This window comes from Schistocerca nitens, chromosome 6 (genome assembly GCF_023898315.1).
Source record: "Schistocerca nitens isolate TAMUIC-IGC-003100 chromosome 6, iqSchNite1.1, whole genome shotgun sequence".
NCBI classification, from domain to species: Eukaryota; Metazoa; Arthropoda; class Insecta; order Orthoptera; family Acrididae; genus Schistocerca; species Schistocerca nitens.
Genome location: NC_064619.1, coordinates 598180404 through 598204795, shown reverse-complemented (window position 1 = coordinate 598204795; position 24392 = coordinate 598180404). Strand labels below are relative to the sequence as shown.

General features: G+C 42.8%; 1 protein-coding gene across 2 annotated transcripts in view; it reads right to left on the bottom strand.

Moving 5' to 3' along the window:
- Positions 1-24392, bottom strand: part of LOC126262902 (monocarboxylate transporter 1-like) — a 96940-nt gene that overhangs the window by 27163 nt on the left and 45385 nt on the right. For both annotated transcript variants that reach the window (XM_049959802.1, XM_049959803.1), the window contains one exon: positions 18952-19428. In XM_049959802.1, the coding sequence (XP_049815759.1) occupies positions 18952-19428 (477 nt within the window). The remainder of the gene's footprint in view (positions 1-18951; positions 19429-24392) is intronic.

Here is a 24392-nt window from a genome sequence, read left to right as displayed (position 1 = left end):
CATTTCGTTTTTGTAGCGCGTTAGTTCGGCGGCATACCATGCCATCAAAGGTAGCCTAGCTCCCAGGTTCTCCTTCCACCTGCTGATCGTCTCTGCTGGGGTGGTGTGTATCAAAGAAGCTCTCCTTTCTATGTACTTTTAATAACAGCGCTCTTCGAAGACTCGTTGAAAACTGTATTTCTCCTCTTACCACAATCACGTTGTTAAAAACAAGACCCTGCCGTGGCCATACGCTTTGAGGGGATCGTATCTACATATTAACTTCCGATGAGTGGCACCCATGGGTGGTTCTTGAAAGCAAAGCCAGATGACCAAGTGACATTGAGCTTCGTCACTGCCGATGAGAGAGTTCGCAGCTCATGGTCTAGTGGCTAGCGTTGCCGTCTATGGATCACACGGTCCTGGGGTCGACACCTGGCTGGGTTGGAGATTTTCTCTGCCCGGGGACTGGGTGTTTGTATTGTCCTCATCATTTCATCATCATCATCATCATCATCATTCTTGACAGTGACTAGATTGTATTATGTAACAAATGGGACTGTGTAAAAATTGGGACTTCGTACGGGCACTGATGCCCGCTCAGTTGAGCGCCCCGAAAACCAAACATCATGATCACTGCCGATGAGCCCTTGTGTGAACTCTCCAAAGGGGCAGCATATTCTATTGGCCCACATGATCAGCTGCATCTACGCACATGCAGTTCTCTCTGTGTAACTTAACGTTAAAATTGGGGACCACGGCATAGACAAAGGTAAGAAATTCTGCTCCCCAGGCAGCTAAATAACCCATGATGGACAGAGCAAAGAGGCTATAAAATGCAGACCAGCACTGGCAAAGAGGACACTCCTGGCGAAGAGAGTTCCGCTAGTATCAAAGATAGCCTTAATTTAAGGAAGAAATTTCTAAGAATTTACTTCTGGAGCAACGCATTGTATGATAGCCAAACATGGGCTGTGGCAAAACCAGATCAGAAGAGAATTGAAGCATCTGGTGTGTGGTACTACAGAAGAATGCTAAAAACTGATAAGGTGAGAAATGAGAAGGTTCTACACTGTATCGACAAGGAAAGGAATGTACGGAAAAAAGGAGAAGGAGAAGAGACAGGATGATAGGACATCTTTTAAGGCATTAGGGAATAGCCTCTGTGGTACTAGAGCGAGCTGTAGAGAGAAAAAATTGTAGTGTAAGACAGAGATTGGACTACGTCCCCCAAATAACTGAGGAGGCAGTGTTCCGGCGTAACCACGAGCACCGGCACGAAGACGAAGAATGCAAGAGCAGAGAGGGCGGTGAGACTACGTCAGCCAATAGCCCGCTAACTAGGACGTCACCATTATAGAAGCCGCCTCTACAAGAAGAGGACATAAGCGCCGCTCCTGCCAGCCTCGGCTACACAGTACTGGACGTCACAGTACTAGAACCGGCCTAGAAGAGAGCGCTACAATAGCAGTTAATAGGGATCAATATCTATTGTTTGTGTGGACACTGTCTACAGCGGAAGACACTGACTGTTTACATGTTGCCCATCGCTTGCGACGCCAGTGTAAATTCAACGTTAAATACTGTCAATCTAACTTTATTGAAATAAAAACTATTAATGTGATTTGCTTGAATTGTTGATTAGCTTTCCGAGAACGCAACATCCTATAGGCACCCTATAAGTAACAGGTGGGAGGACTCCACATTGGCGATGAGGACTTTCAAGTAAACCCTGCACCTGATAGCCACGGAATTTTTGTGTTTTCTTGCTGGGGCCTTAACTTCTCTTGTCTTGACTTTGCAGGCGGATTCACTTGTTTTAATAGTTTCAAAAAATGGTTCAAATGTCTCCGAGCACGATGGGACTTAACATCTGAGGTCATCAGTCCCCTAGAACTTAGAACTACTTAAACCCAACTAAGGACAGCACATAGATCCATGCCCGAGGCAGGATTCGAACCTGCGACCGTAGCGGTCGCGCGGTTCCAGACTAAAGCGCCTAGAACCGCTCGGCCACACCGGTCGGCTTTACTAGTTTCTTGTCGTTTTTGCTAATCAGTGTTTTCAGGTGGGCATTGCGGAACATTTCTTTGCTTTTGTACTTACTTTGTTTGCTTGCTTGCCTTGTCTGTTAGTTGCATTTGTCACTTCCAACATGTCCAACCCACCTATCCCGCCACCTGCTCAGGCGCCACAACCGTTAGATGCCACACAGCTAATGCAGATGTTTCAGTTCCAGACGCTGCAGATATATGCACTACTCAACACGGTGCAGGAGCTACTGGCCAACGCTGCGCGCCAGACGGAACACGCACCAACTGCAACACCTACTGCTCTACCAACTTTTGGACAGTTTTCTGAACAAGATCAGGAATGGCTCGAGTGGTTGTCCCAGTTCGAAGCACACTTACTAGCTCACAATGTACCAACTATAGTAGGAAGTGCAATGTTTACGCTTCTATAAAAGCTTTTTCCTAACGCCACTCCGAGTGAACTTGCTTACGACACAGTGGTAGAATCACTAACAAACTATTGTAACCAACAAGTAAATGTGGTAGCAGCTAGGTATCAATTCTTAAATTGCAAAAAACGGTAAGAACAAACTTATCGCGTGTGGGTGACAGATTTACAGGGTATGACAAGGAAATGCAAATACAGATGTGATTGCGGTGCTTTATACTCAGATGTTATGTTGCATGATTTGGTTGTGTACAATGTACCTGATGTCAGAATCAGATAACAAATTCTGAAATAGTCATTTCAGCAGGAGTTGCAAATAATAGATCACTACGATTCCGGTGCCTTGTCAGCTCATACAATGAGGCTGGCCGGAGTGGCCGAGCTGTTCTAGGCGCTTCAGTCTGGAACCGCGCGACCGCTACGGTCGCAGGTTCGAATCCTGCCTCGGGCATGGATATGTTCATGTCCTTAGGTTAGTTCGGTTTAAGTAGTTCTAAGTTCTAGGGGACTGATGACCTCAGATGTTTGGTCCCATAGTGCTCAGAGCCATTTGAACCATTTTTCATACAATGCGGAGCCAGCTATTTGTCGCGTTGAGTCCATTGCTTCCCATCGACCCATTCGGTGGCGGCAGCAGCTCGCCATGCGGAATAAACACCTCTCCACTCCGCGTAAGCAGTTCGCTAAATAGGTGGCTACACAGGCGAACATAATTAAGTCTTGCCCTCGGCGTTATTCAGGGCACAAACGCCAAGACTGCCCCTCCCGACAAGCTCAGTGTTACGCTTGTGGTATGAAAGGACATGTACAATCCGTATGTCTGCAACGGAACAAACGTAAGAATTCGGCCCACTCACAAAAATCTCGTCACAAGGCCGGTGCCATTGTTGTTGTTGTGGTCTTCAGTCCTGAGACTGGTTTGATGCAGCTCTCCATGCTACTCTATCCTGTGCAAGCTTCTTCATCTCCCAGTACCTACTGCAACCTACATCCTTCTGAATCTGCTTAGTGTATTCATCTCTTGGTCTCCCCCTACGATTTTTACCCTCCACGCCGCCCTCCAATACTAAATTGGTGATCCCTTGATGCCTCAGAACATGTCCTACCAACCGATCCCTTCTTCTGGTCAAGTTGTACCACAAACTCCTCTTCTCCCCAATCCTATTCAGTACCTCCTCATTAGTTATGTGATCTACCCATCTAATCTTCAGCATTCTTCTGTAGCACCACATTTCGAAAGCTTCTATTCTCTTCTTGTCCAAACTATTTACCGTCCATGTTTCACTTCCATACATGGCTACACTCCATACAAATACTTTCAGAAATGACTTCCTGACATTTAAATCTATACTCGATGTTAACAAATTTCTCTTCTTCAGAAACGCTTTCCTTGCCATTGCCAGTCTACATTTTATATCCTCTCTACTTCGACCATCATCAGTTATTTTGCTCCCCAAATAGCAAAACTCCTTTACTACTTTAAGTGTCTCATTTCCTAATCTAATTAATGCAGTATATTCAAAGTCTGCAAGAGATTTGCCAGTTCCTCCAATATCACAGAAGTGCAGTCAGTTTTTGGGGAAAATGAACTATTATATTCGGTTCATACCGAATGCTGCACAAATCGCAGCTCCATTGCATCCCTTGTGTTGCAAGAATGTCCCTTTTGTTTGGACAGATGAGTACCAAGTAGCTTTTCAAAAACTTACAGATGTATTGCTCAGTGATCGATGTTTAGTTCACGTTCATCCTGACAAACCAATTGTAGTGCAAGCTGATGCTTGCTCTTACGCAATCGGTACAGTGTTTTCACACAGAATTAGTGATAAAGACAGGCCTATTGCTTTCGCTTCAAAAGTGTTGTCCAAAACTCAGTGTAACTATTCACAAATTGAGAAAGAGGCTTTGGCTACTGAGTACGGTGTCACCAAATTTCACCGCTATTTGTATGGCAGAAAATTCTACTCAGTAAAGGATCACAAGACTTCGAAGTCCTTGTTACATCCGACGAAATCCGTTCCTGTACGAAATCGAATACATAGGTTTTGTTGTTGTCTCAATACTATATGAGATTGTGTATCGTGCGACAGCTCAACATGGTTACGCGGATGCACTGTCCCGTCTTCCCATTGGTCCTGGTACAGACTTTTACGCTTCTGCTGCATCTTGTTGTCACATCGATGCTCATGACTCTGAATTGCTTCAGTCTTTTCCGCTGAACTATAGGAACATTGCACAGGCCACGGAAGCTGATTCAGATTTGAACATTTTGCTGAAATACATTGGCACATCTTGGACTCGTTCCTTGCACAGCATATAGAACTCCATAATGCGCCAATAATTTGCACGTCGGCATAGCCTCGCCGTACAGAAAGGAGTAATTCTTGTTCAAATTGACAGTGGACAGTCACGTTGTAATCTACCCACTGGAAAATTACCCTCTATCACGCAATAATTAATAATGGTCAATCAAATCATCCACATTTATTTACGTTTGAAAAGTATCTGATCAGATTTCCTAGTAATGTATGCGCCGACAGCTCGTCGACGCCAAGGTATTTTTCTAGTACGTTTATTCCTTGGAACAAGAGAGGTACGTAAATGTATGCTCCATGGTTATTGTAGTTAGAGAGAGAGAGAGGAACAGCTTCGGAAGTATTCGTTTGAAGATTATCAGATTGCTAAAGGAGTTTTATTTATTCTTCTTTGCGCTAAATCGGGATAGGAAAGAGGATAGTTTGTGCCGCTAGCGCGATAGTAAAGAGAAGATAAACCTGTACCAGCAAATTGTAAGAGACTTGGAACCAACACCAAACGGAACATGTATGGAAATGAGTCAATATAATTTTGCCTCTGAAATAAGGTTTGTGAACATTTTTATTCTAGAGTGAATGACGAATGAGTTCTCTGTCTGAATCATTGATGATTGTCTGGGCCCTGTAATTAATTGGGAAGTTTCAGCTGTGACGAAGAGAGCCTGCAATCTCTGAGTTTAGAAATCGTCCAAAAAGGCTTCGTTCACATCTGAAATTTTAGATCTGTCGTAAACTGAACGAATGGTTCAAACGATCGATTTTCCCAACTGAATGCAGCGCTTAATAATAATAACCAATGCAAAGATCTTTTCTAGCAAGCCAGCCGCTGAATATTAAGACGAAGGGCTCCACCAGAGATTCTACTAGGCTGATCTCAAGTAATTAATATAGTTTAAACTGTATACAGATAAAGAACATTTCTGTGTGAGAGTGAAAGAGCGATAAAGGCGACAGATACACTTCTGTACAGACCAAACATTACACCAAATTAGCGGCAAGCTGCATTCACCACATACAGACTTTCATCATTTACAAAAGTAATCTAGAATTAATTATAATGGCGACCGTGACAGGACACGTTTTTGGACGTTGTTAAAATAATTTTGTTCTCTGTTTCATGTGAACTACGACGAGACAACTTAACTTGGAAAAGAGAAGAGATACTCGCAGGCGAATTAGTTGGATCTTCAAAGAAAAGCAGCACGCTGGGCGCAAGAAAAGGGCCAGATCTATAATTTTGTATTAAAGCTTGCTAGTATTGAGGAAGTAGACGTAGATTTGAACATTTACGAATTGTGTGCATGCTACATGTAGATTGGTTGAACGGCCCTAGTTGCATTTACCTGAATAAGTACTATAAGAAAGTAGCCACACAGAAGTATTATTGTGTGAAGGGAGATATATATATATTGACTGTAGAATATTTATATGGTTTTAACTAGAGCAATGTTTAAGATGAGTCAAGCAGAGCAGAGCAACACGCAACAGCCTTCAGCTGTGAGCACGGATGATAGTGATGTAGTAAGAAGTGTGGCAGAACCGATCGCTACAGATAGCGTAATAGAACGCCCTGTAGACACGGCTGGAGATGTAACAGCAGGTACGCAACATGGATTAGATCCATTGGTCATTATCATGAGGCAGATGCAAATGGTAACTGAGACCATGAATAATATGAATACGAAATTAGCCTCAGTTACTGAAGGCCAAGAAAATATGAAAATTGACATTAATTCGAAGTTAGCCTCAGTTACCGAGGGGCAAAATGATTTGAATTCGAAGTTAGCCTCAGTTACCGAGGGGCAAAATGATTTGAATTCGAAACTAGCCTCAGTTAATGAGGGGCAGGAAAATCTGAAAGCTGAGATTAAGCAGCAGTTACACGACAGTTTTTCCGAATTAGAGCAGCGGATAGAGGCGAAGACAAAGGAACTTAAAGATCAGGCCGAAGAGACGGAACGAAAATTAACTGCACAAATAGAATTGGTTAAGGCTCAATGTGAGGAATCTACTCAACGCGTACGTGTAGAAATGAAGGAGTATGTGGCTATTAAGATAGACACCGTACGGGAACAGGTGGAAATGGTTCCGCAATTAGTACAGAAGCAAGATGCCATGTCATGTGCAATTGCGCAACTTCCTGAATTGGCACGTACGCAGACGAACTTAAAGGAAAGTGTGGAACATCTGACAGAACGTCAGGACGTTATAGACCACCAAATGAATGTATTAACGGGTAAACTATCCGAAATCACATTAGAAAACAAAAGGCTAATGTGTGAAAACGTTGAGCAAAATGTTAAAGCAGCATTCCAGAGTCTATGCGGCAAACAGGAAGAGAATTTGTTTGCGAAAGGACTTGAGGAAGTGCGACAGCAGTTAAGTGCTGATTTTGAGCAATGGAAACAAACGATAGCAGAGTCGATACGCGTTTCACAACAAGGCTCAGAACAAATGAATACTGGCCAGCAGCAGAAGTTGCCCGCGACTATAGAGCCAGTTACTGCACATTCGCACACGATACCGACTTGTGGGAGTAACTCGAATATTAAATTGCCACGAGCTAGTTGTTCGCGCGAAGTTTTATCGGACGGAGGTTACGAAAGCCTGTGCCATGCCGAAGAAAAAATGATAAAGCATCGGCAATTTCAGATTTTTAACACTGACAAAAGGGGGGTCCATCCGATTGTTTTTATCAGGAGTTTTAGAGGAGTGCTACCCAGAAATTGGTCGGAGTGGCAGAAGATCAGTTTCGTTACTGGGTATATACAAGGTTCGGGGGCGATCTGGGCCTCGGACATGACGTCTGTTTGCTCGACATATGACGATTTTGAGAAAGCGTTTTTAGCAAAATTCTGGTCAGAAGGGGTACAGGAACGCCTAAGGCAGGAGGTGCTCTACCCAGAGCCTTTCTCTTTTTCGAAAGGAAGCCTTAGGAAGTATTTTGAGAAATATATAAATAAAACTAGATATTGGGACAGACCTATGCCTTTGCCAGATATAATAAACATACTTAAGGCAAGACTACCAACTAGTATACGGAATCAATTAATTTTCGGCAATGATAAAGACTTGGAGTCGTTCCTCACGACGTTAGATCTTATAGACATTATAGAAGAGAACAACCAGAAAGCCCGCAACAATAGATTCCAATATAGGGAGATAGAACCTCCGCCAAATGGTAGGCAAGGGAACGCACAGAGATCGATAAATAGTGGAGAAACCCCTCAAAATATCAACAATAATACCGGCAATAGTCTTGCGAGGGGCTATCCAAGGAACAACAGGAATGGGAAACGATACAATCCCGTATGGGGGAACGAAAGGAATTTCAGACCGCAAGCATGGAACAATAACGGTAATAGAAAGTGGAACCAACCGGGGGGAATAAACTCAAATAACCAACATCAGTGGGGACGGACATCTACGAATCAACCGGTGATTACCGAAGTGACGGATGATGTCAACCACCAGGCGAATCAAAATCCAACAAACTAGTAAGGACCCACTCGTGCCCCGGAGGAGTGGTCAACAATAGGTTGAGGGGCAACAGGATATGTGTACCAATGCTAACGTACAATGATGGACGATTACTGGCAGATGAATTGACCGAGGACTTAGAACCCAAAGATGAGGATAAGGAACAGGTGGCAGTAGCCGAAGTGCAAGTCATTTTGGAGACTGTACCTATAACGGCGGTTTTAGACACAGCTGCAACCACGAATGTTATTTCGGAGGCTCTATTCAACAAGATCAGAAATATAAGACGAGTACCAATTTTTCCAGTTCAAAATTGTAGAATAATAGGCGCCGTTGGGGCCAGATCGGCTAATGTAAAAGTGCAGTCACTACTTAGTGTAGAAGTAGGAAATGTAGCAATATTAAGCACATTCCTTGTTGTGAAAAATTTGGTGGTAGACTGCATTATCGGAGTCGACAGCCTACGTCAATACGGATGCAGAATAGATTTTAAAACAGGAAAAATTTGGTTAAATGTAAATAAACAAGAAATTGAGTTGGACTTGTTGAAAAAGGAAAGCCTTACCAGAAAATATAATAGTGGGATCAGCGTGCAAGTAATCAGGACTGCACAGAATTCTAAACAGCACGTAAATAATGAGGTCCAAGTAAAAGGGGATTTCGGTCAATTAGTGTATGAGAAATTAAATGAATCCGACTGCATTATTGAAGATCAGAAGCAGCAGCTCAAAGAATTATTATTAGCGTATGAAAACGTGTTTGATGAGAGGCCAGGAGTTATTAAGGGATACATATGCCATCTCTACGTTAAGCCGCACGAAACATATTGTAGAACTTTCTATCCTGTTCCCTGGAGGCTAAAGGCTCAAGTCCAAAAAGAAATAGATCGCATGTTGAAATGGGGTTTGATCGAACCCTCCACAAGCCCATACTTCTCCCCATTGTTGGTCGTGACATAGCATACCCGGGATCGAACAAAATAAAAGGATTATTTTCTCATAAAGACTTAAAAAAGTATAATGAAGATTAGAAGATAGTGAGTAATGGTGTTCCGAGTGACAGAAATGAACGCTCGTAAAAAACATAACCATAAACTCTGTGTGTAGTGATAGAAACCTTTAAATTGAAATAGTGAATCAGTAACATAGAGTATAGAAATAGTGACTAACTATTATTATCGAGTGTTGTAAAGAAGATAGTGGAGATAGGCTTCACCTGTGTTGGGGTGAATATAGGACTTTAGCATTGCTAATGTCATCAAGAATGATTAAGGATCTGACTGAACTTCAAGAAAATGAAATGTTTCACGCAATTGACGCTGAATAATCTAAAGAGGTTCCGAGTGAATATTCATATATAATCTCATGTGAACGCTTAGATGTGTAAACGTGTGAAGGAAGGTGTTGTGGTAGTGAATTGTGAGTGACGGTTAACGCCGCAAAGATAATTTCCCGCGCAAAACAGTTGACGTCGGCGCGAGAATTAAAATCGATATAGACGATACAGAGATGCTTTGTAGAGACTCGCACCAAACGCGAGGATAAACTGATTCATGTTGCACTTTAAAAGGAATAGGTGTTATAATTAGAAGTTAAGAGTTTTTAATTTATTAATGAATGATTAAAGAAAGTAAATATTCATAGATTCAGTAGTAATTTAATGGTTCGTGTTCGTTTGAAAATTTTTTTGTGAAAAATCCATTTCCATATATGAGCATGGATGAAAAACGTATGAATCAGAGAGTAAATGAAAGAGGTGAATCCGCATTTCTCAATGATAATAACTTTTACATTTCAGCGCTCAAACGTAAAAATATATGTATTTAAAATAAAAGGTTTTGAGTATAGCTAAATTATATGACTTATCAAGGAAATATGGATGATGTCTTGGTATAAAATGAAGTACACTTTCCATTATTCGATGATTTGAATCCAAAATCTATAGTAAGTTACATGAATCCTTTAAATTACGAAGAGCAAATCAGTGATAGAAAATCTGTGAAAACTTTTGGACTTATAAGCACAAGTGGGGAGGCAAAGTAAAAAAGAGTATTCAAACGAGAAAATCGGATGATGCTTTTGGCAACATCATTAAGTAATCGTTGAATTCCGTGAAGTATGTCGTAACAAAAAGGATCCATGAAGCCATAAGGATTTTGCTTTCAAAAAGGAGAATCTTGGACGGTGCAACCTAATCAGTTCTCTTACAGGAAGAGTTTCCCTTTTGGTCATTGCTAATTCTTTTGGAATGAATGTTGCATGTGAATTCGAGTATCCCCGTTCCTTCTAATCTTCCCATTGTGGGCCGCGTAGAAGATCAAATACAGAGTGGACCGCGTAGAAGACCGACTACAAATGTGGACGTCGGGGACATGCAAGACCCGGGGGAGTTTAGCACCGCAAGATATTGTACTAGAAGCAAGATTGTAAAACGCGAATTCACGTTATTTATTGTAAAACGTTTTATTTGCTAGAGGCACAAACCACTCTTCTCCAAATTGTGATACAAATTGATCCCTGTCTTTCCTTTAGAGATGAATTTCAAAATTATTTTTGTTCTTCTATAGGCTTTCCTATCTTCTATGTACCGTAGGCTGGGGGTCTAAGCTTAAGAGGTTTTCCAAGGTTTCCCTGCTTAAGAAAGTTCCCGAATGGGTAGACCCTCACATCCGTTCATGAAAGATCATCTTCCTTGGTTGTGCACAGCAAACATAACACCTAGATGCACGTAAAAGCAATACAGCCGCGGTACCTGTCTCTTCATTTCTTCTGTCTTCAACATTTCATTTCTTCGTCTGTCTCAAATATAATATTCTTATTCAGTCGGAGGACTGACAATCATCATTTCCGGGTTATCCACGCTAATAGATAGCTCGCGAAGTGTGTTCGGTGAATCAAAATTGAGCTCACAAACTTCGCTCGCTGCGAGGGGCATTGTAATCTACCCACTGGAAAATTACCCTCTATCACGCAATAATTAATAATGGTCAATCAAATCATCCACATTTATTTACGTTTGAAAAGTATCTGATCAGATTTCCTAGTAATGTATGCGCCGACAGCTCGTCGACGCCAAGGTATTTTTCTAGTACGTTTATTCCTTGGAACAAGAGAGGTACGTAAATGTATGCTCCATGGTTATTGTAGTTAGAGAGGGAGAGAGAGGAACAGCTTCGGAAGTATTCGTTTGAAGATTATCAGATTGCTAAAGGAGTTTTATTTATTCTTCTTTGCGCTAAAGCGGGATAGGAAAGAGGATAGTTTGTGCCGCTAGCGCGATAGTAAAGAGAAGATAAACCTGTACCAGCAAATTGTAAGAGACTTGGAACCAACACCAAACGGAACATGTATGGAAATGAGTCAATATAATTTTGCCTCTGAAATAAGGTTTGTGAACATTTTTATTCTAGAGTGAATGACGAATGAGTTCTCTGTCTGAATCATTGATGATTGTCTGGGCCCTGTAATTAATTGGGAAGTTTCAGCTGTGACGAAGAGAGCCTGCAATCTCTGAGTTTAGAAATTGTCCAAAAAGGCTTCGTTCACATCTGAAATTTTAGATCTGTCGTAAACTGAACGAATGGTTCAAACGATCGATTTTCCCAACTGAATGCAGCGCTTAATAATAATAACCAATGCAAAGATCTTTTCTAGCAAGCCAGCCGCTGAATATTAAGACGAAGGGCTCCACCAGAGATTCTACTAGGCTGATCTCAAGTAATTAATATAGTTTAAACTGTATACAGATAAAGAACATTTCTGTGTGAGAGTGAAAGAGCGATAAAGGCGACAGATACACTTCTGTACAGACCAAACATTACACCAAGTTAGCGGCAAGCTGCATTCACCACATATAGACTTTCATCATTTACAAAAGTAATCTAGAATTAATTATAACGTGTGGCGATCCCTAAAGCTTTGCAGAAGGAAGTGTTGCAGCTACTTCACGAAGGACGCAGGGGGATTGTTCGTACGAAGCAGTTAGCGCGTCGACACTGTACTTGGCAGAGTATGGACGCGCAAATACAACAGATGACATCGCAGTGTTACAGATGTGCGGAAAATCAGTCTGCTCGGCCACAACAATTCTTAGCTTGGACTAAGTCGCAATCACCATGGCAACGTGTACACACAGACTTTGTGCTACTTTTTTTGGAACACTCGTTGGTTGATTGTGGCTGATTCGTATAGCAAGTTTCCTTTTGCTGTGCCAATGAAATCGACAACGTCATTTAGCACAGTTCACGTGTTGTCATTTATTTCTTGCCTAGAAGGCTTACTTGAATTAATAGTATCACACAACTGCCCTCAGTTCACATCAAATGAATTTGAAACATTCTGTGAACGCAATGGCACACAGTATCTAACTCGGACACCGTTCCATCCACAAACAGCGTAGCAGAACGTTTTGTCAGAACCTTCAAGCAGCAGATGGCCAAACTTCGCACCGCACACACCACGGATCAAGCATTGCAACTGTTTCTCGTCTCGTATCGTTCGCACCCACGAAATGGACCATCGGCGGCAGAATTGCTTCACGGCCGCCGCCATCGGACACTGCTCCATCTGCTCCACCCTCCTGAGCATCCGGCGTCGAAGGAAGGCCGCAGGTATCGCTTCGCGCCGCACGATATTGTCTTTTACAGGTGTTTAGTGACAGCAGACGGTGGACGCGAGGCGAGATCGCCCGTCGACCTGGCGCTTGCATGGCTCTTATTACAGGTCCAGATGGCTTGCAGCGCTGACATCAAAATCAACTTTGCCTCTGTCACGTGCACGATGATCTTTCAGTGTCTCTTCCCCCAGATTCACGGATCCAGAGGACAGAGCGGCCACAGCAACCGCCAGAGGGTGTCACCACGACACCTCGGGACGACCCCATGGAGCCGTAGGCTTCGCCTCCTCCGCCTGGTCTCGTCCTACGAATGGATCTGGACCCGCCCTCACCGCAGCATTCGCCGTCTTCTTCATCTGGTTCATGGCATCAGTAGGTGGACATGTACCCTTCTGGTCGTTTTCCGAAGGACGTTTGCGCCAGAGTGAAGGCCGGATGGCGGAAGCTTAACATCTCCTGTAGCCACAGCTTCCAGTCCTGCGATGCGCCCACGCTCCTGCCTCCCCACCGTCGTCGCACTCCCTACACGACGACGGTCCACCGCTTTGGAGGGGGGGTGGGGGGGGAGGGATGTTTTGCCGTAACCACATGCACCGGCACGAAGACGAAGACGGCAAGAGCAGAGAAGGCGGTGAGACGAGGTCAGCCAACAGCACACTGACTAGGACATCACCACGACAGAAGCGGCCTCTACAAGAAGAGGATGTAAGTGCCGCTCCTGCCAGCCTCGACTGCACAGTACTGAACGGCACGGTACTAGAACCGGCCTAGCAGAGAGCGCTGCGATAGCAGCTATTAGTGCTCCATAGCCATTGCTTGTATGGACACTGTTTATAACGAAAGACATTGACTGTTTGCATGTCGCCCATCGCTTGCGACACCATTGTAAATTCAAAGTTCAGATTGGTCAATCTCACTTTATGGTAATAAACTATTAATGTGATTTGTTTGAATTTTTTGCATAGTTTTCCGAGAACTCAGCGTCCTGTAAGGGATCCGTGATCCCACGAACATAGATATTAGTATCCGACACCCAGGTCGATAGTCAGGAGTCGATTGTCGAGCGCTGCCAGAGGCAGTGAGGTGAGTGTAGAGTGAGCTGTAGTACTGGAGAGACGGGCAAGAATGGTGGTCGAGTGAGTAGTAAACGGCGAATTCACCGGAGTATGACAAATGAGCGCGTCCCCCTCATTGTCGTGGGGTGGACCCTCATCGATACCGATTCGCGACTGATATGAAACCAAAGGTGACAAGCGCCGAATTACGTGTTTCGCGTCAACCGCGTCGGCCAGCGACAACCATGGATTGCAGTGAGGATTGTTGTGAATGTTAACCATCATCATTACGGATGACGAAGTACTTGAAATCAGCAATCAATAAAAAGATATAACCGTAACTAAACGTGTAAGGCGAAGGTAGCAACTGCCTCAGAATTTGTGTGTTAGTAGAAAATATATATCAGTTTGTAGATCGCAACCTTGATGATCTTTAATAATAGACAAACTTTCAATCATTAACTATTCCGTCTCAGAACAGCCACACTCGGTTGAAATACCCCCGCCCGCATCTCGTGGTCGTGCGGTAGCGTTCTCGCTTCCCACGCCCGGGTTCCCGGGTTCGATTCCCGGCGGGGTCAGGGATTTTCTCTGCCTCGTGATGGCTGGGTGTTGTGTGCTGTCCTTAGGTTAGTTAGGTTTAAGTAGTTCTAAGTTCTAGGGGACTGATGACCATAGCTGTTAAGTCCCATAGTGCTCAGAGCCATTTGAACCATTTTTTTGAAATACCCCCGAAACCACAGCAGAAAAACCGATAGTCTTTCATCCATTAAGCACACGGTTATATAATTATAATAATTAACTGTTTGGGGGCTTCGGTAAATTACCCAAAACCCAATAAAGGACAAAACGGGGGTGTTTCAGTCCTTTAGGCACTCTATAAACGATGAGTGTGCAGGACCCCACAGGCAGGTTGTCACTGCTGTTGTGAAATGGAAAGGTTGGCGGGCCATATCAAACCAGTCATAAGTCTGGCAACTAAAAAAAGAAAAAAATAGACAAGGAGCTGGTATGGGCAACGACTGCAAACACTTTGATGCGTCACCAAATCAGGATCATTAATGGTTTGATTGCCGGGATTGTTTGGACGCTGGTGTGGCTGGTCCAGGAACTGGAAATGGCTAATATCAGTATGGTTCTATATAGAAGGTGAATTGGTGGCTGCTGTCATCAACAGGACAGACAGATGATTTGTGAGTTGGAATTGGCCATCAAAAGTAGAAACAGTTGGAGCTGGAGAGCCTCCACTTGGAGACGGACCTGGAAACGTGGAACAGCAGCAAGACGGTTCTGCTGACGGACAGTCTAGATAGAGTGTGCTTTCCAGCCGACCTGTAGCATCATTCTGGCAGAAGCAGCTGATAGTGCTTGCCTTCGTATGTCCAAAGGACACAGTGTAGCTGGGAGTAGGGATGCGCTAGCTGAAGTATAGCTTGCATTACGGCATGTGGACAGAACTGTGTATCGAAGGCTTCTGCTGCTTTTTGTCGTCCAAACCGTTTAGCCTATGCTGACATACTTAAGTAACCAGAGGTTTACGTTACTGAAATGCAGCGAGACTGCTGCTAGACTTGGAATTTGTAGAGCAGTGCTGTATCTGATTGAGTTTTATCCTTATGGATATGTTTGCCTATTACTGTTGTTCCTTTCCTTTGTGTCATTGCTATGGGATTTACGTTTCGTTAATGTCATGCTGTGGATTGTACCTGTATCGGCCTATTGTCTGTCTGGTATGTGCTTAAGGAGTCTGTCATAGTTGGGTGCATTTTATGGTTAGATTCTGGAACAAAACCTTTGATTAGATTCCTTTAGGTTCTTCTGTTGATATGGAAGTGGCTGTTTTATGTGTTAACTGGCCCTGCCCTGATTGCAAGGTTTTGATCTCAGTTAGGCAATGCGTTGATCTTTGATTCTGTTTATTAGGTTAACGCTGTCACATTTTGTATTTTCGTTTTTCTCTTTTAATAAAGCTGAGCGTTCCGTAGAGGCAAGAGGTTTATAGAGTATTATTTTACTAGGTATCAAGGTGATTTGATTTCTCATTTGTGCTTTCTCATGTATGCACTCTGATTTATTGTATTGTTTAATAAAACTGATTCACACTTTCTTAAGAGCCTATATAATCTCCAGCTACTTTCCACTCCCACGGTCAACCTGCGCCACGAGGCTTTCTCGTTATAAATGTCATACATTGGTTGGCCAGAGTCATTTGTAAGCAATCTCCTTTGTAGACTGATAGGATTTACCTAGTAATTTTACTGAAAGACGTGGTGTTGTTGTTAGCACACAGTACTCTTATTCAGTAGGATGAGGGTTCGAAGCCGTCCTCAGACATCCAGATTTGGATTTTCGATTATTTCCCCCAACTAGTTAATGCAAATGCCACGATGGTTCCTTTGGAAAGGCCTGAGCAGTCTCCTTTCCCGTCCTTCCCTAATGCAAGCTTATGTTCTGTCCTTAATGATCTCATTATCAGCAGAGTATTAAACTCTAGAGTTCCTTCCTTTCTTTTTTCTTCTTCCTAATACCCTACAAGTGAACGAAAGTCCACCACCTGCTTTACTTGTGACTGAGCCTGTGTGATCGTCCCATTTCATTTTCCTAGAAATTGTTACACCCAGCTATTTAAACGAACTAACCAATTCCGTGTGAGTCTGTGCATCACAGCAAGAGGATCTCCGTGAATCACCATCAGCAGCGACTACCCTTTACCTCCAGCCAGAGCAGAAAGCAGAAAAGGACTGTTAAATTTGAAAGTAAGTTCTTGATTATCCGTTATTTATAATAATGTTGTTATTATTCATTTATTAATATATTTGGCTACACTTTCATTTTGTTATCTATTTTTAGAACAGTACTAAAGATCTCTGACCCGCCCAGGGCACAAAGGTGTTCAACATACAGTTGTCTGCACCACCACAGCAGCAGCAGTCCACAGGCAGTCTTCCTGGTTCATCATTCCTGGTACTACCTTCACAGCAATCGCTGCCAGAACTTCATCAACTCGCAGAATACTGCTATTCGCAAGTATATATAATCTGCTGTCTAGTGAGTCTAAGCATGTGACTGTTGGCTTAGCAACTGAGAGTGACTCGATTAGTAACTGAAGTAGAAAACGTTCAGTGTGTTGGGACTAGAGTGCAGTGTCGGACTATCTGGGTAACATGATGGGGTACACAGACAATAAGATGACGTCGAAATACAGGGTGATCAAAAAGTCAGTATAAATTTGGAAACTGAATAAATCACGGAATAATGTAGATAGAGAGGTACAAATTGACACACATGCTTGGAATGACATGGGGTTTTATTAGAACCAAAAAAATACAAAAGTTCAAAAAATGTCCGACAGATGGCGCTTCATATGATCAGAATAGCAATAATTAGCATAACAAAGTAAGACAAAGCAAAGTTGACGTTCTTTACAGGAAATGCTCAATATGTCCACCATCATTCCTCAACAATAGCTGTAGTCGAGGAATAATGTTGTGAACAGCAGTGTAAAGCATGTCCGGAGTTATGGTGAGACATTGGCGTTGGATGTTGTCTTTCAGCATCCCTAGAGATGTCGGTCGATCACGATACACTTGCGACTGCAGGTAACCCCAAAGCCAATAATCGCACGGACTGAGGTCTGGGGACCTGGGAGGCCAAGCATGACGAAAGAGGCGGCTGAGCACACGATCATCACCAAACGACGCGCGCAAGAGGTATTCCACGCGTCTAGCAATATGGGGTGGAGCGCTATCCTGCATAAACATCGTACGTTCCAGCAGGTGTTTATCAGCCAGGCTGGGGATGATGCGATTCTGTAACATATCGGCGTACCTCTCACCCGCCACGGTAGCAGTTAGCACCGTCTGTCAGACATTTAGTGTACTTTTTTTTTGGTTCTAACTAAACCCCATGTCATTCCAAGCATGTGTGTCAATTTCTACCACTCTATCTACATTATTTCGTGGTTTATTGAGTTTTCAAATTTATACTGACTTTTTGATCACCAGGTATGACCATACTACACACACATAGAAACCCATGTTTTGGCAGGAAGGATTCAATAGTTGATATGTCTTGGGAAGCTGTACTTGAATGAGCCGGCCGCGGTGGCCGTGCGGTTCTAGGCGCTTCAGTCCGGAACCGCGGGACTGCTACGGTCGCAGGTTCGAATCCTGCCTAGGGCATGGATGTGTGTGATGTCCTTAGGTTAGTTAGGTTTAAGTAGTTCTATGTTCTAGGGGACTGATGACCTAAGATGTTAAGTCACATAGTGCTCAGAGCTATTTTGTACTTGAATGAACTTCATACGACGTGTGCATTTACATAAATGGTAGAAAGACCGAGTAAAGTGGCCAAGTACCATTGATACCCCAACCCAACCAGATGTAGGATAGAGGGGAAACGAAGATGATGATGAACTGAGTAATGTGGATTTGAATGATTAATACTGTTTGTTAACAATCGCTACAGGCAGATTGAGCATTGGTATCAACATGTCAGAAGTGTGTACCAAGACTTTGTGAACAGTTAGCATGACAGTGGTGTAAATATGAAGCAATTAAGAATATAAATGCTTGTATTCACCCAGTGCCCAAGTTTGCAAGTGTAGAGTGATCACTAGGATCTTAGGCAGACAGTACATAGTATAGACCAACACTGGATGGAACATAAGAGGTTTTTCCACAGAGGTTATCCGAAGAAGTCAGTTGCGTCAGATCTTCCCTTCGAAAACGGTCAAAGAACTGCATTAAGTCGCATTTGCGTCATCACATTGGCACAAAAAAAGCAGATACTGGAAGGCTTTCTCAATAATGACGGCAAGTTTCAAATAAGTACAGCAGAGGCAGTGGAGGCATTGCTTAATTTGATGAAGGTCTGAGCACTACGATGACACAGCTGGTAGAATAGCTATATAACGGCGAGGTCACCTAAGGCAGCAGTTGACCAGCTGTTCTCTGCAGAAGCTCATGGAACTGCAACCGCTGAGTGCAGCTTCCTAGTCAATAAGGTTTTAGTATTTCGTAGGTAGGAGTGTGTACGTCGATACTCACTGTGCTGGACTAGGCTTGAGTGCTCTTTGCTAGTTGGAGGCAGACGCTTGCTGAGATCGACAGACATGGCTGTGCTCATGTCGCCCAGCTCTGAGGCAGCTAACGACGCCACGGACGTGTCACGCCACGGTCGCTGAACCTTGGCCGACTCTACATCTGCAGCAGCGCCACTCGTGGCCCCGCCTGGCTCCCCTTTCAGCGGCTTCAGCTCGCTGGCAACTGGTCGGCGCTCGGCGTGCCACTCCAGCGGGTGGAAGAGGAGGCTGCCGGCAGGAAGGTGCATGGCTACGCCTCCCAGGACCAGCATGGCGCCGCTGAAGCCGTAGTTCTCCAGCAGCAAACGCACCAGGTGTGGCATCGCCATCTGGCCCAGGTTGATACCCGCTGTAGATATGCCGACGGCGCGCCCTCGTGCCTTCAGGAAGTACGTTTTGACTGCTAAGAAGGCAGAGGGCGCGAACAGACCACTGCCAAGACCTGTGCAATGTGAAGCGAACGTAAGTAACTCTAAACCTGATGTGTTCCCAACATAGAATCTCTATGTACCAGGGAATTGAAACAACCAATAAATTGTTTTATTTTATTTATTACATAACCTTTTAGAAATCCTGTAACCAGAAAGCCAGTTAAGTTGTTTGTGAAGTTAAAAACAAATAATGAGAAAAATTAAACATTATACCGGGTGATCAAAAAGTCAGTAAAAATTTGAAAACTGAATAAATCACGGAATAATGTAGATAGAGAGGTAAAAATTTATACACATGCTTGGAATGACATGGGGTTTTATTAGAACCAAAAACAAACAAAAGTTCAAAAAATGTCCAACAGATGGCGCTTCATCTATCAGAACAGCAATAATTAGCATAACAAAGTAAGACAAAGCAAAGATGATGTTCTTTACAGGAAATGCTCAATATGTCCATTCCTCAACAATAGCTGTAGTCGAGGAATAATGTTGTGAACAGCACTGTAAAGCATGTCCGGAGTTATGGTGAGGCATTGGCGTCGGATGTTGTCTTTCAGCATCCCTAGAGATGTCGGTCGATCACGATCAACTTGCGACTTCAGGAAACCCCAAAGCAAATAATCGTACGGACTGAGGTCTGGGGATCTGGGAGGCCAAGCATGACGAAAGTGGCGGCTGAGCACACCATCATCACCAAACGATGCGCGCAAGAGATCTTTCACGCGTCTAGCAATACTTTTTTTGGTTCAAATAAAACCCCATGTCATTCCAAGATGTGTGTCAATTTTTACCTCCCTATCTACATTATTCCGTGGTTTATTAAGTTTTCAAATTTATACTGACTTTTTGATCACCCGGTACATTTTCAGTTACTGTCAAGAAGCAAGGAGGGTATTAGAAACAGATCAGCATAGACAAAGATGTTGTTCCTAGATAAAATAATTCCACTATCAAATATAGGCCTTATTTTAATTTCTGAAAATTAACGCTTAGAGCGCAGCAGTGTATAGAAATGTATCGTTGACTGTCGGCAATCCTGAAAGGAAGAGAAACAAGGTATTTGACATTTGGTGCTAAAGAAGGGCGTTGATAACTAAGTCGACTGATTAAATATTAAATTTAGAGGTCCTGACAAGAATCTGAGAAGTTAAAAGCGTGTGGGGAACACTGAGAAGATGTCGACAGAATATGGATATCAGTATATCAGGGAAAATCTTTCATAGTAATAGTGGGAGCTGTAGAAGAGAAAAAGTGTACGGAAAGGCAGCGACTGGAATACAGCCAGCAACTAGCTCAGGACGTTGAATGCTACTCTGAGATGAAGAAGTGGACACATGAGAAGAAGTCGTGGTGGATAAGATGAAACTAGCGGGAAGACTGATAAAATACCCTAAGAATAAAAAGAGAACACCCAAATTACATACACCTGTCTAGAGGACATGTAACATCTCATTTCGTCCTGATAATAGCAGCTCTACATCGCTGTATCAACTCAAAGAAAGCGTTGGAAAAACCAACCTAATTCACGACTACTCAACCACCTTCAACAAGGCACACGGACCGTGCTAAATCTGGGTCCAAGACAAGCACCTCTCCCATATGTCGAAAAAATGCGTGACACACTGAGATCACGTCAAGTACCACAGTCACCGTCATGTCGATAGAGTGTCCAGCAATCCATTCTAAAACGTCTCAGGAACCATAGCGGGTGCTAGAAAACTTTGGGCGCAACAACACAATGCATTGTCTTGTTGAAGCTGCAGGTGAACCAGCCGTTACACGTCATTGGACAGTAGGTTCCTCTGTCGTTCGCTGTTGACACCAGACGTAAGAGTATTTCCAGTCGGTCCCATGTTAACAACCGTCAGACGAGATCTATCTGTGCACTGTTCGCAAGTCGGCTGCACTGTACTATGTGGTTCTCAGCGTAACTGCAGCTGTTGACCATGTACCAATGTGTACCTCGACGTATCAGTCCAAGGTAGCTTTCCCATTGAGCGAGCGTCTCATGACCGTGTTACTGAACCAATGACCGTATCACTGCTATTTGACGTACAGTGGACAGAGATGAATGTGTTGTGCAAGGACAACAAAAAATTACAGGGTGAGGAATCAAAGGCCATCCAGATTATGTACATAACTATAAAATATAACGAAGTGCTGTTTTCACGTGCTTATAACGCTCGGTTTGCCAAATTTTTACTTTTTTTTACCTTGAAACTCTGAAATTTTTTATTTCCTATTTTTTCCTCCATTAGTTACGTTTTCCCCAAGTCTGATTTAACTTCAGTGATCCAAGTTATTGATTTTTTTAGGTCTCTGCCAAAAAGGTTGAAAATTCTGTTTGTTATTCTTTTCTCTTCTAGCTTTTTCAGGTGCCCATAACATACAACACTTCTCTTTCACATTGTGCCTCATATTCTTTCTATTCTTTCATAAATTGTTTATTACCTCTTAATTTCCATTTCCCACTGTCGGGGTTTGGTCCCAAGGCTTTCATGTTTTCCTTTCCATCTCTTCTATTTTATCTAATTTTTACTCTGTATTTATCGATAGGCATTCTGCAGCATAACGGTATTCTGGTCTAATGACGGCGTTGTAGTAGCAGAGGTTTGCAATCAACGACAAAGATTTCATGTTACACAAGACTTTTGTTAATGTAAAAGCCACTTCCATTTTCTACCATTATTTAAACCAGAAATTTAAATGCTGTAGCCTTTTCCATTCTTCCACTATGAACTTCCATGTATTTCGGTGCCTCTCTTGTTTAGGAGATTTAAATGTGTTGTTGAATCTTCTATACGTTCAGCTAAGAAGGCAAGATCTTCTGCAAAAGTCAAACTGTCATTTCTCAGATTATCCCTTTCTGTTAATAATGATTATTTTTAAATTCCTTCTTCTTCTACTCTCTTCTTCAATTTCCTGAATACCATTTTAGTACTCTGTTGAACTACAATGATTTTGATCCATATTCTTGCATTACAACAGTTTTGATCTCAAAAACTTGGTAAGTTTCACCTGAAAATTTTATTTTACATTTCGCATTTGTTATTCTGTCTTTTGTTATTGCAACTGACTTATTTCTAGAATGAGGTTTTCACTCTGCAGCGGAATGTGCGCTGATATGAAACTTCCTGGCAGATTAAAACTGTGTGCTGGACTGAGACTCGAACTCGGGACTTTTGCCTTTTGCGGGCAAGTGCTCTACCAACTGAGCTACCCAAGCACGACTCAAGACCGGTTCTTCTGCCAGTACCTCATCTCCTACCTTGCAAACTACACAGAAGCTCTTCTGCGAACGTTGCAGAACTACCACTGCAGAGTGAAAATCTCTTTCGAAAAAAATAGCTAAGTTTGGGACAGTATATTCAGAAGACACTTGCTTCAGGAAGACAGATGAAGAGACTTGCCCCAGGTCGTTGCAGAGAGCCGCAGAGAGAAATAGGTTCTACAGAAGATCGTCCTATTCTAAACTCTCGTTGGCTCTGTTCTAATCGCTGATCTTGTTGGCTTTCAAGCCTGTTTTGTAAATCTTTGGAAACAATTTTGTTAGTCACTGGCAGAGGGGAGATTCCTCTTTAGTTGTTGGGGGTCAGATTTATATCCATTTTTGTGAATTGGATGAATTAATGCCGCTCTCCAAATTTCTGTTTTAGCTTCTGTTTCCAAGCATTTTGAAAGACTCCATGTCCTTACTTGACTGTGCTAGCATTTGAAGTGTTCTACATTGCACCAGTTACTGAATTCTCTCCATGGGCATTTTTTATTCTTCAGATCATTAATGATATTTTTGGTTTCCAGTCATGCTAGGAGATTCTGAATTTCTGCAAGTGACTATGTCCCAGAAATTTTTCTTTAGGTTCTTCACGATTTAACAAAGTCTTGAAATATCTTGCTAATATTTCACAGTTTCCTTGATTGTTTTAGACTTAATGACCCATTTGCAATTTAGAAGCACATGATGGGTGCTTGGTAAGTTAGAAGACTTTATTTCAAAGGATTATAGAGTTTATAGCGGCTCTTGGTACTATTCTTTTGTAGGTCTTTCTCAGTTATTGATAGATGGCTCCTTTTAAACTACCTTTTGAGTGCCCTTAAGCTTTTTGATTTTTGACACCTTTGTTATTTAGAGCTAGTATCATCGCTGTGCCCCTCCAGACATTGGATGCAGTTCCACATCGGGCAACTGTCACATCCACTTGCTCTTGTGTGTCTGAATATTGCACCATTCGACCAGCTGGACAAATGGATACTCACAATAGGGACCAGTTCAGACTCTGTCAGGTGCTAACAACACTGAATCACACGACTGCACAGTATCCCCATGTCTTGCACAATGATTACTCGACAGATAAGGCTGTTCACGTCCCTTGTACATGTTACCATGTCTGGTGACAATAGTACACGGGAACAACACTAATTTCTTGTGGTATCCATTCTACATATCACAGAGGATTGCAGCTCTTAATCATTAACGTACCATCAGTAGAGTACATGTGGGAAGTAACATTGACATGCAGTCAGGTATTGTGGTTGTTTTACTATTTTTGCTACACAGTATAATTACCTGCTCTGAATACATTTCCAGTTGACTTAGCTCCTTAGCTCTGTATTGTAACGATGTGGTTTTGGATGGTAGAGCAATTCAATTTTTTTGTTGATTACCATAGGCTGGCGAGTAATTGCTGCATAGTCACTGACAGATATGTAAGTGGCGATAAAAAGTTTCCTTTTAGAGGCTGTGCAGTCCAGAATCGGTGCCCCAAACAGGCATAACCACGACGAGAACTGAGACAATCATCCCACCGACACACCAGCTTGAAGATACCTATTTGGTAAAATACTGTGTAGAGCTGGGCGAAGAAGTCTTCATCTGTTTGCTGCACATAATCGCTTGATAAGAATCTTTGACCTTTCAAGGTCTCTTTTAAAGGACTGAAGGCGTGATATTCGCATGTGGAGAGATCAGACCTAC